The sequence below is a fragment of the Canis lupus genome, chromosome 32 (genome assembly GCF_011100685.1).
Source record: "Canis lupus familiaris isolate Mischka breed German Shepherd chromosome 32, alternate assembly UU_Cfam_GSD_1.0, whole genome shotgun sequence".
NCBI classification, from domain to species: Eukaryota; Metazoa; Chordata; class Mammalia; order Carnivora; family Canidae; genus Canis; species Canis lupus.
The window spans coordinates 33967108-33979464 of record NC_049253.1 but is presented as its reverse complement, the minus strand read 5'-3'; the positions used below and the strand labels follow the sequence as shown (position 1 = coordinate 33979464).

The 12357-nt window shown below is 39.9% G+C and overlaps 1 protein-coding gene across 7 annotated transcripts in view; it reads right to left on the bottom strand.

Moving 5' to 3' along the window:
- RASGEF1B (RasGEF domain family member 1B) overlaps positions 1 to 12357 on the bottom strand; it is a 550412-nt gene that overhangs the window by 483667 nt on the left and 54388 nt on the right. For 6 of the 7 annotated variants that reach the window (XM_038582294.1, XM_038582297.1, XM_038582298.1 and 3 more), the window contains one exon: positions 8269 to 8381. The exons of the other annotated variant lie outside the window; for it this stretch is intronic. In XM_038582294.1, coding sequence (XP_038438222.1) covers positions 8269 to 8325 — 57 coding nt within the window. In that variant the 5' untranslated portion in view covers positions 8326 to 8381. Of the gene's footprint in view, positions 1 to 8268; positions 8382 to 12357 lie in introns of those variants that run through there. 7 annotated transcript variants of the gene reach the window in all.

Here is a 12357-nt window from a genome sequence, read left to right as displayed (position 1 = left end):
TATAAAGTATATAACCTTAAGTCATATAATTTTTTCGTTGGCTTTTAGATGACTGACCACAAAATTTCATTAATTACCCCTCAAATTGGCATCAGACCCACCCACATTTTTCATTGCCTCCCTTGGCTTAGTGACTATGACTACTTCTCCCTTCAATTCCCCAAGTCACGCAGGGCATTACTAAGTAAAGGCAAATAACTGCCAGATCTCAAATATAATCAAATGTATCATTCTTCTCAAGTTGCCCTCTTTTTTTTTTAAGATTTTGTTTATTTATTCATGAGAGACACACAGAGAGAGGCAGAGACATAGGCAGAGGGAGAGGTGGACTCCCGGCAGGAAACCCAATGTGGGACTGGATCCGGGACCCCAGGACCATGACCTGAGCCAAAGGCAGACACTCAACCACTGAGCCACCCAGGCGCCCTTCAAGTTGCCCTTTTTTTGTCTCTCTCTCTTCCTCACATGATCTACCCAACCCTCTTCAAAGCACATACACATACACACATACACACACACACACGAGTGCGTGTGTGCACGTGCACTCCTACTCCTCTAGAAAATACATTGCCTGGTTCCTGGCAGCTCTGAGCACTGGCAAATTGCAAAGCATCAGAAAATCCATACATATTCCAGTAGACTGTGAAAAAGAATTTCCCCTGGCATTTGATGAGATGACCACCCAGAATCAGAATAACACGTATTCAAGACATTTAAAACAGATTGGACAAAGCACTAGAGATTATGATGTAAAGATCAATTCTCCTCTCCCCTAGCAAACAAATGGACTACGTGATTTAACGTACCTCTCCCATTGTTAATTTCTATGATCTTGAGATTAATTTGAATGCAGACAGAATCCATTTGAATAATGGCTCAAGAAAAGAACCTTGTTGCTAATTTAATAGGTGCCAGGGTGTGAAAAATTATTGTCGTGATTATAGTAACTGGAACTGAGCTTGTAAAAATATTTTTGCAAATATTAAACAGTTCTAGAGCCACACACATACATATAACATAGCAAGCTCCCTTTTGTTTTTTAAGATTTTACTTATTTATTCATGAGAGACACAGAGAGAGAGAGAGAGAGAGAGAGAGAGAGAGGCAGAGACATAGGCAGAGGGAGAAGCAGGCTCCATTCAGGGAGCCTGATGTGGAACTCGATCCCGGGTCCCCAGGATCATGCCCTGGACCGAAGGCGGCGCTAAACTGCTGAGCCACCGGGGCTGCCCAGCAAGCTCCCTTTTATCATGAGTTTCTTTTTTCTTTCAAGTAAAACGTAAAATTTTAATTTAAATTTAAAATGTGGGGACACCTGGATGGCTCAGTCAGTTAAGTGTTGTACTCTTGATTTCAGCTCAGGTCATGGTCTCAGGGTCATGAGATTGAGCCCTGCATTGGGTTTCATGCTGGGTGTGGAGCCTGCTTAGGATTCTCTCTCCCTCTGTCCCTCCCCACCCACCAGTCACATGTGCACACATGCACTCTTCCACTCTCTCTAAAAAAATTTAAAAATGTGTACCAAGATTGTAATGAGTTGGAACTGCCTTAGTCCATCTCACTGATCTGCCTCAGTTGCCTAATAGATGTAAGAGACTGCTTCTAAACAAGTATATCACTTAGAATTGAAAGATAACTGAAAGCTAGAACAAATACCCAAAACTGTAATTTTGAAGGAAGAACATGACAGTGATGGGGTTGCAGTAGGAAGATATCCTCAATACTTGCATTTTAGAATTCATGTTTACTTCTTTCTATAGCTTCTGTACATCAAAGATTCACCTTGCCCTCATCTCTCTATTGTGAATTTCCTAATGGTCTTTATTAAATGCTTTAACTCTTAGCATGTACTTCATGTTTTTACATTTGCACATACATTATGGTATGTGTCGCCTGAGTGACAAAATAATAAATGACAAATACTTCTATATCCAATGAATGAAGATACAAAAAAAAAAAAGATACATCCACAGTGACTTTATATTTTGTTGGCTTGTTTATTGGATAGAGGAGAAGTCAGAAAAGAATAAAAGAATAAAAATTAAGACTGGGCTCATCGCCTACTTTTTACAAAAGCCAATCAAAAGTTTAGCAATAGGGATGCCTGGGTGGCTCAATGGTTGAACATCTGCCTTCGGCTCAGGGCATGATCCCAGGTCCAGGGATCGAGTCCTGCATCAGGCTCCCTGCGAGGAGCTTGCTTCTCTCTCTGCCTATGTCTCTGCCTCTCTCTGTGTGTCTCTCATGAATAAATAAATAAAATCTTTAGAAACAAAATAAAACAAAAGTTTAGTAATAACATCCACAGTTTATTGGGCACCTACTACATGCTGCATAGTTTGTGAGCATTCTCTGAAATCCTCATAAAAAATATGCATGCAGGCAGGCATTGTCCTCATTTTAAAGATGAAGAAACCAAAAATCAGAGAGGTTTATTCCTTCCCCAAATAGGTGACAAAATAAAAATATAACCACCTCTAAAGACCATGCTGTTTCACTTACATGTCTCAGCATCCATCACAAATATCTAAAGGGAGTTGGCCCATATTGAGAAAGGCTGATTGGGCCTGTCTTTAGGATTAGTTACTTTTTACTTAGACGCAAGTTTCTTCTCAAATTATTTTTGCCATATCAAGCTTAACCTGACACCCCTAACAGAAAGAATGTCATAATCTTTTTTTTTTCTTTTTCTTTTTTTTAAGTAGTATTCAACACCCAGCATGGAACCAAACACAGGACATGAGCTCACACCCCTGAGATCAAGACCTCAGCTAATATCAAGAGTCCAATGCTTAACAAACTGACTCACTCAAGCCCCAGAATGTCATAATCTTCATTTTGCAAAACAGAGGAGTGATAGTGATTTAATTTAAATCTTCCAGATACTGGCTGTATTTTAACAGTATTTTAACTCTCTTGGGCTTGACTCAGAGACATAGGTAAGTACTACAAAAATCTCAGGACAAAAGGCATGCTGAGGTGCACAGGGGGTTTGGTGGACATATCCTGGGACTGTGAACCCCCAACTGAGAGAAGTTCAAAGAATTCTGGACTGTATTTCCTTTCTGGTTTTCATACTTTTCAGCCCAGACTCCTCCTCACGTAGAGATTCAGTATGGAGAGGACCCCACTGAGTGAATTCTGACCAATTCGCTTACAACATATTTAGATCCAGACTTCATTTCTCACTGTTGTTACCTGTTCATTCAGTGACCACACAAGACCACAGTGCAAGAACAATTAAGATGTGGTCTCACAGAGATCTGTTTTGAGACTCAGAACCCAGAAATATGTTTCTTGCAAAGCAGGATGCTGCACATACCTGGATATGGTAATCAATTAATAAATATTTACTAAGTACTTAAGGCAAGAGGACCCTGGGAAGAATACAAAGAAGCAGTAGGTCCCATGTCTTCCATCAAGAGCTTAAAATTTAGTTGGGAATTTTAAAAGACAAGTAACAAAGATAGGTGTCAAGTGATGGCTCTGGCCTGACCCTAGGCCTCTGCAGTTCAGCCTGGGTCCAGCCCAGGGAGAAATCTACTCTTAGGCAGAAGAGATTATAGAAGCTGCTTCTGCAACAAGATCAGGTCTGTAAAGCATCAAATAGTCCCTGGCACACAACAAGCGCCCAATAAAGATTGTTTTTCTGTCTCCCCTTTCTGTCCCATTATTCCAGGGAACAACATGAAGCTTTCCCGGCAGTTAACTCAGCTTTGATCTTGTTCCCCCCAGTCCCAGTAACAGGACTTTTCTTTTTTCTTGAGGCCTAGTCCCACTTGATAGTTCTAGGATTCTGTCCTGTTCCCCATTTTGGTGACCTGCCCACATCGCCGTCCCTTCACAACTGAGTGCTTTATGCTTTGCTTGTCACTCTTCAAAGGACTGGAGCTCCAGGCCAGTTAGTAGCTAACAGCCTACTCCAACAATGTCTCTGGCCTGTTTGACTGCTGTTCCAGATACTGCCTGAACTGCGATTTGTTATCCTCCTGATGAGTCACCAAATTAGAGCACAAATATCATTCGTTTAAGTGTACTGGCCCCCTAGGACACTCTGTTGAAAAGAAGTCCAAGGCCATGGTCCAGTTTCTGGAGGAAAGGATGTCACAATCAGTTAGCAATGGCTATGCCTTGGCATGGAAAAGGAGGCCTGGTGTGTACAAGGGCTGCATCCTTCTTATCTGCATTTTATGAGCCATTCTCTTTTAATTGCCCCCCTCACCAATACCATTTTAACTTGTCATCCTTATCCACTTCCCAGCACTTGCAGTTGGATCTGTCCTTCTAAACCTACCACAAAGACCCGAATGGATCCAGATCCAAATCTCCTCCCTGACTTCCCATACCAATGGCTGAGGAAATCCCAGATTTAGCACACACACACACACACACACACACACAACACAACACAGACAACATATTTCAGATTGGAGAAGTCAGGGAGAGAGCAAGGATAAGACAATGCAGACAGGGGAAATATATTCAAAGATATGACAGTCAGAAAGCATAGAATTATTCCAGGCATAAGCAGTCTACCATGAAAGTCAGTAACCCATTCATTAAAATCTGTCTTTAAAATATTACACATCAAATTTTGAGCCCTCTTCTCTAGGACACAGGTATCAACAAAATCATCACCTCATATCTAATCCCTCCTAAGGAACTTGACAAAAATTTCTATAATTGAGTTATTTGAGATCCCAATTAAGATCTACCCTGAACAATGTAAAAATTCAGATGTGTTTGCAATCCTAATTTTCTTTTTTTTTTTTTTTAAGATTTTATTTATTTATTCATGAAAGACACAGAGAGAGAGAGAGAAGTAGAGACAGGCAGGCTCCATGCAGAGAGCCCGACCATGGAACTTGATCCCGGGATCTCGCCCTGGGCTGAAGGTGGCGCTAAACCGCTGAGCCAGCGGGGCTGCCCGTGTAATCCTAATTTTCAAGTGGCCCTTCATGAACTCATTTGTCCATGGCCTCTACCTAATTAAGAACCCTAGTTTCCATAAATACTTTATTTTGCAGGTTGGTTAGGAAGTGTAATTGTCTATTCTCTTTATCTGTCTTTCTCACCTTAGTGAGATAAGCCATCAATTTGTCTGAATTGACACACAAAATTAAAAGAAAAAGACTTAATAGTAGGCAGAGTTTCAAGTGCATTTCATTTGGTCTTCAAGTCATGAGCAATATTTGCCACACTGAATTTTAAAGAAATGAAAAACAAGGAACTACATAGAGGTTTCTGGGGATTTATTTTCTACTTTTTTCTAGTATTTCTTTCAGTTCATTTTTCAGTGAAACAAAGTTTACATGCTAGAAAAATGGATATCTATCCCTTTAGAAAGTTCTATGGTTTAACCATACACAATGACTACAAGTGTATTTCTATTAAACCAGACTGTCTCCACCCATGTCTACTTAACAAAAGTACATTCTGCCCTTGTTTGTAATCTTGCACCATAGAGAAAGGAAAGCTTTGATTTTGTCTCTGTAATCTTGGAGCCACTCTTGAGAGGGAAGGAGTAATGATGCCCTGTGATTAGAAAGAACATTCAAAATATTTAAATATCTTAGGATGAAGGATATGTCCCTCGCAACTCTATTTGGTTTCAGCATGGTATTATACATTGTTAGTTTAAACTACACTGTAACTACAGTTGCCCTGAATGGAAATTCACACTCCAGGGGTTGTCAACCACCATTTACTTAATCAGAGGCAACTACTACAAGCCTTCAGCTACCATTGTCTCTGATCAACATACCAGAGGTTTTCACAATTGGCTTAACAAATGTTGAAAATGGTTTTGGTTTTCATTGGTGAAATTATTGTCTTTTAATTGGCATAAAAGATGCTAGAAACGGGTTACCATTGGTGAAACTAAATACATTCAAAATAGGAAGACACACTCTCCTATGCACATGTGAAACCACTATAATGATACAATCAGCACTGTAATTTTAACCCAATCTGTAAACATCCTGTGCCCAGCCAGAGGTATCAGCCTCTGCTGACGGACTGGCCTCGTTGTCAACATCCATCCACAGGGTCTCCCCATCTTCCATCTTTCTACTCAAACACTCTGCCTTGAGATGGTTTTCACTTACTCTTAAAGATATTTCCCCATGTGCACATTATTTTAGCCCCCAACTGATGGTCCCTCATAGCCATTAATCTTAAATAATTTATAGAGATGAACTTACATAATAGATTAATGCAATATTTTCCACTTTATAATTTTCACACTCAACAACCTCATATTCCTAAACAATACTCTCCACCAAGTATCTGAACTGGAGATGAAACCAGTACATGGGCTGCAGGTAATATGGACTTGTGGTTAAGACTCTGGAGCCAGACTGTCATGAGCACATCCTGGCTATCCTACTTGCCAGCCATGTAACATGGATAAGTTCACTTCTTGGTGAAATTCACTTCTCGGTGCTTCAGTGTTCTCATCTTTGAAATGAGGCTGTTATGACACCTAACTCATAGAGTTGCTGTGAGAGTTCAGTACAAATAAGACATTTAGCCAGTGACAGGCTGAAGTTCACTCCTATTAATTCACAAAAGCCAATCAGTAGCATCTATTTCCAACTCCCCTTTCAATTACATCACATTCATGGCTCACAACTGGCTATAGTGGGAATATTCGCACCACAGAAAATTGGCAGATGCCAAAAATGAAAAAACTGTGTTTTCTTTTCTTTCTTTCTTTCTTTCTTTCTTTCTTTTTTTTTTTTTTTTTGAGAGTGATTGTTCAATATTTACCAGTATACCACTGCATTTAGCACAAGGGCTAGCCTACAGTTAGCTCTCAAAAAATATGAGCTATTAATAGAAAAGGTGATGAGGGTACTTCTGCCAAGCTAAAGGATTTTTCCCCCACTTTGCTTATCACACAAAGAAAATTGTAATTACACAAAGAAATTTGTAATTACACAAAGAAAATTGTGACAAACTACTCTTTGGTGACTCTTTCAAGCTAAATATAAACTAAATTTCTCCATCCCCGGTTAGCTTTAATAATGTTTATGTTCTTGGCTAGAATCACCTTGCCTGTTTCAATCTATGACATGGCACTAAGGTGCCTTATAAGAAAATAAATTGTATATAACATGTGAGCACTTTTTCAGTGGTCTTGCCAAACTCAAGGATATGTGGGTTACATATTTCTATTGAAGTCTGCAAATGAGTCCCTGTTTGGCAATCAGTTCAAGGACAAAACTCTTAAGTACTCCATGAGCAACACAGACATCTCAAAGACACAATTTAAAGAAATGACTGATGGACTCCTTCATCATTCCAGCCAAGAAAGAAATCAATAAAATAGAATTGTGTCATTGTTTCCAGTTTGTTTGTAAAGGAGACAGATGCAAAGTGAGAGAAATCAATCAAACGTGGTTTTTTTTTTTCTTTTTCACATTTATTGACAGAATTTAAGATCACGTTAAATTTCCTAAGTATTTATCGTATAGTTTCTTTGAGCAGTGAGGAAACGAAGAGAATGGATTTTTATTGCTTTTCTTTTCCATTTATTTTGCTTTTTAATGTTAATGGGAGAAATGAGTAAATCAACAAAGGCCAATTAGAATTACCAATTGTACCAGAATCTGGCCATATGACACCCTGCTATGCAAAACCCTAAATATTTCAGAAATATTATTAATAATGTCCTAAAATCTTTTTTGCCACTCCTCTTAAAAAACTAAGGATTTTGTGATATAACTCAGTCTCAAACCACATAATAGGCCAATAAATCACAGCTAGATCCTACAAGTCTCAGCCAAATATTTGGTCATTCACACACCACAGGCTTAGGGTTTTGCCCATAATTCCGGGTTAGATGGTCATTATTCTTATCAGGTATCCAGATAAGTGAGCAAAAAGAAAACTGGTCATTATAAATATACCAGCACACCATCCCTGAGCTTTAACACTTGTAAGTTTCTCTTGAATCAAAAAGCAAGTTGCTGTGCACATGGTACAGAATCTATTTGTACTTGTATGTATTTGAAATAGTCTATGATGACTATTTCTAGTGCACTGCTATAGTGAGATGGAATTTGAATGACTAGTTGTCTTAATTTTAAGTTAGTGGTTTGGGGGTGGGGGCACACACCACTTCCAGAGAAGAAAATAAGACAAGGTATATGGCATTATCCACCAACAAGAAAATGCAGGAAAGCATTCTGTTCTAGAGACAAAGATGGTCAAGAAACCATGGATCCTCAGAAACAGGTAAGAAAAAAAAAATAGAATACACACTTTCTTTTCTTTCTCCTCCATCAACAACAGAGAAGCTCTTGTTGACCATGGAACCATTAAGAGTTCTTAGCAGTACAGGTTGCCATGCACTCCACTCCTGCCGGCTTCCTGGACTGGAGAAAGAAAACAGGAAAAGGGAAGAGGTGTCTTAGGAGAAAGGACACCTTTGAGGGCCAACAGCTAAGAACAGTAGGTCAACAAACTGCTCAACTATATACACACCTAACCATCTCTCTGCCCCAGGGCTCCCACCCAAAGGAAAATCAAGCCTTTCCAAGTCCATGCGTGCAGGAAAGCTAGAAAAATTAACCTTGCAGCCTAGGCAGCTTTAACTCCTCTCCGTGTAGAGTCCAACCAGGAGGACAAATGCCTATATTCAAAATGTAAATGAGGCACCTGGCTGGTTCAGTCGGCGGAGCGTGCAACTCTTAATCTTGGGGTTGTGAGTTCAAGCTCCACGTTGGGTGTAGAGATTACTTACAATCTTTTTTTTTTTTTTTTTAATGTAAATTCGTTTTCTCTTACCTTCCCTCCACCTTTTCAGGGAGTTCAGTGTCTCACTCCGTTCTTTCCCATATCCGCCTCAATCAAAGACCTATATGAACTTACTCATTTCACAAGTCAAGGTGGATACATTTCATCTCCAATTCAACCCTGTTCTTCACTACTGCTAAGACTTGGAGTTACCAGTTTCCTTCAGCTTTAGAGTACAGAGACACAGGTTTGAATCCTATTTTAATACTTAGTCTCTTTTCAGCCTTGGATGAATTACCCTCTCTGAAGTTTCTGCATCTAGAAATGAGAATATCTTCTTCCCCAGGTTTGTTGTAGATTAAATGGGATAATGAATATAAAATCACTGGTACATGACAAGCTACAAACCCACTAAGTAGGATTAAATATAAGATTTAATAATAATTAAATGATTTAAATAAATATAGAGGATGACCTCAAGAAGCCTGAGCCCAGGGACGAGATTCAGTCTACAAGGATAAGGATGAGGCAGAAGAGGGGATGACATGAGATAAAAGAAGTCCTACAGTTGTTTTGAATCTACGACCTTGTCTCTAGTTGAGAGTATAATTGAGTCAGTATATAAACAGAATTAAACTGTATAAAACATCTAGAAAAACTGTTTACACAGTTAAAGGGAACGCTTCTCTACCCTTGATGAAGGGAGCTTATTTAGTGTCAACACCCGTGAGCTCTCTGTGGGAGTGACCTATCTGATGGAGGAATAAACTAGACGTGTTCGGTTCAACTCTTCCCTTTTATTTCATGGGGAGTTTTTGGCTGTTTCTCCAGGGTGGCCCCAAGTCATCCCCTAAAGCCCCCTATCTCAAACCCCCTCCTCCACTCATAGAGAGTCAGCCTTGGTCCAGCGCAGCTGATAAGTGGGTGGGAAAGTGTGATTAAATATATCCTCCAACTGAGCCTTTATGAGTCATAAAGGTAGTATTTTGAACTCTCATCTGTTTTATTCTGTTGTCTTACTCTCACCTTAGCCCTCAGGCAAGATGAAGGGTGTTATCTAAGAGGCCCCCTTAAGAACTCCAACAAGCCTTACTGACTGCTACTTAAGGATACTGAAAGATTAACAAAGCAAAGGGAAAAAGCAAAACTGGTCCAGCTATGTCAAAGTAATACTAATTAGAATACATGGCAGAAAATAGCATCATGACTAATTGTCATAAGTATAATAATACTAAAAATAACATTAATGTCAGTCATCTTATTTTTCTTTGAAATTTATTTAAACCAAATGTGTGGGATCCCTGGGTGGCACAGCGGTTTAGCGCCTGCCTTTGGCCCAGGGCGCGATCCTGGAGACCTGGGATCGAATCCCACATCGGGCTCCCGGTGCATGGAGCCTGCTTCTCCCTCTGCCTATGTCTCTGCCTCTCTCTCTCTCTTTCTGTGTGACTATCATAAATAAATAAAAATTTTAAAAAATAAAAAATAAAAAATAAACCAAATGTGTTTCCACATAATTAGGTTACCTCTGTCTTCTAGCACTGAAACATTAGAAAACGAAGAGAAAATGGCAGCCACATGAGTGGATATAGTTTAAGCTACTTGGTTTAATGCTAGTCCTTGCCTCTAGCCTAGACCCTTGCCCTGTGGGATTTCCTGTACTGACCTACAGGAAGTGGATTCATGGTTTAAGTAAGTTTTATATGCACCAAGGGATCTGCACCTTCCACCCTAGGGAGGTAGTTATTTAGAGAGAAAGCAGTTAAAATGTGAAGTTCATCATCAGAGGAAGCTCTCAGGATGACCCAGAGGACCTACTTCTTGCAGAGAAAATAGGATTTTAATTGACAGATTCGATCCCAGGTTCCTCTCTAGGGCCTCCCAGTAGAGGTCATGAACTGTGATGTAACTGCATGGTTTCAAACACTTTCAATTCAGTTCACACCAGGCCCCCATGGAATGTACTTCAGGCTACCACCTCATTCTACATTCCACTCCCAATCACTCTACTCACTCCACCTCCCAGTCACCCTAGGTTTATGGCTTCAATATGGGAAGTTTAAATTATGTCAATCTCCATTACTGATTATTCACCTTTCATCCAAATTACTTGAGTCATTTCCAAAATTGCTCCCTCTGAGATAAGTGAGTGGGTTCTTTCTACTCATGTACAAATACAAAGACTTAACTTTCTTGACACAATAATAAACATACTGAGTGAGCAGCCCTGGTGGCACAGTGGTTTAGCACTGCCTGCAGCCCAGGGTGTGATCCTGGAGACCCGGGATCGAGTTCCACATCGGGCTCCCTGCATGGAACCTGCTTCTCCCTCTGCCTGTGTCTCTGCCTCTCTCTCTCTCTCTGTGTGTGTGTGTGTGTGTGTGTGTGTCTCATGAATAAATAAATAAAATCTTAAAATAAAATAAAATAAATAAAATAAAATGAAATGAAATAAACATACTGAGAATCTAAAGTGAATTAATCCTTGAAACTAACTAAGGATCCTGGCAGTTAAGAGGCTCTATTTGGTGGTAAGATCCTTAAAGTTTGGGGATGTGTTTTGTCCACTCCTGAATCCCCAGGGCTTAGAAGGGCAGCTGGCATGAGTATGTTTGATAAATCCTTGAAATTAAATAAAGTATTTAGCACTTTAAAAGCAAATATCTGCATCAAAACCTTTAAGAAATGCTCCATAAATTAACAAGATGATGACCAAGAGGGACGACTAAAGAGACCGTCAAGAGACCGACTAAAGGTATCCGTCAAGCTGGTGTCATTGACTAACCACATCCACAAAGCACATCATTAATCCACTGTGATCAAGTTGGGGGGAGTCTGGTAGGGTTCTGAATATCTCCCTCTTCATCCCTCCCAAAATCTGGAATACTTATTCTATTGAGCTATTACACCAGTTTTAACACCTTCCTCGTGTTATGTTTAAAAAAATAAATAAATTTAAGAAAACCATTTTAAAAATTAAAAAAAAAAAAAGGACTGGGACTCCAAACTCAGGCAGATTTCATCACCTAGAAGGGTTTCTTCTTTTATGCCCCCAGATGCACAGAGCTGTTTTCATATTTGCTGTGTTTGGCTACTCAGAATCCACCTCTCTTGACCATGCAACTTGAGTACTTCATCTCCCCTGGCCACTGCGATTGGTTCAGGGATGATACAAGAGACTGAGATTCCATATGAGCCAATGAGATGTGAGAACGGCTTCTTGAAGGCTTCTAAGAAAGATAGTTCTTTACTCTTCTGGGACTACTACTGAGAGTTGTACTATCTCCTCCTGCAGGACATAAGCAAAGAAGCCGGGAGCGCTAGAAACTTAGCAGCTCTCTTATGACAAGGGAGGCCAGCCTTAGGCTAAAGCAGTCCTAGCAAAATCAGAGAAGAGAAAGGCTGATACAAAATGATGGTATCAGTGAACCACTGGCTCCAGCCTGACCTGAAGCCTACCTACCTTCCCAGTTACATGAGCTAATAAACACGTCATTGATTTAGCCAATTTGAGACCAGTTTTCTGTTACTTGCACATGGCTAAAGCCAAATTCACTGAATTGGTCAAGTCAGCTCTTAATAAATTGCTGTCCGCACTGAGTTGAAAAGATTTAA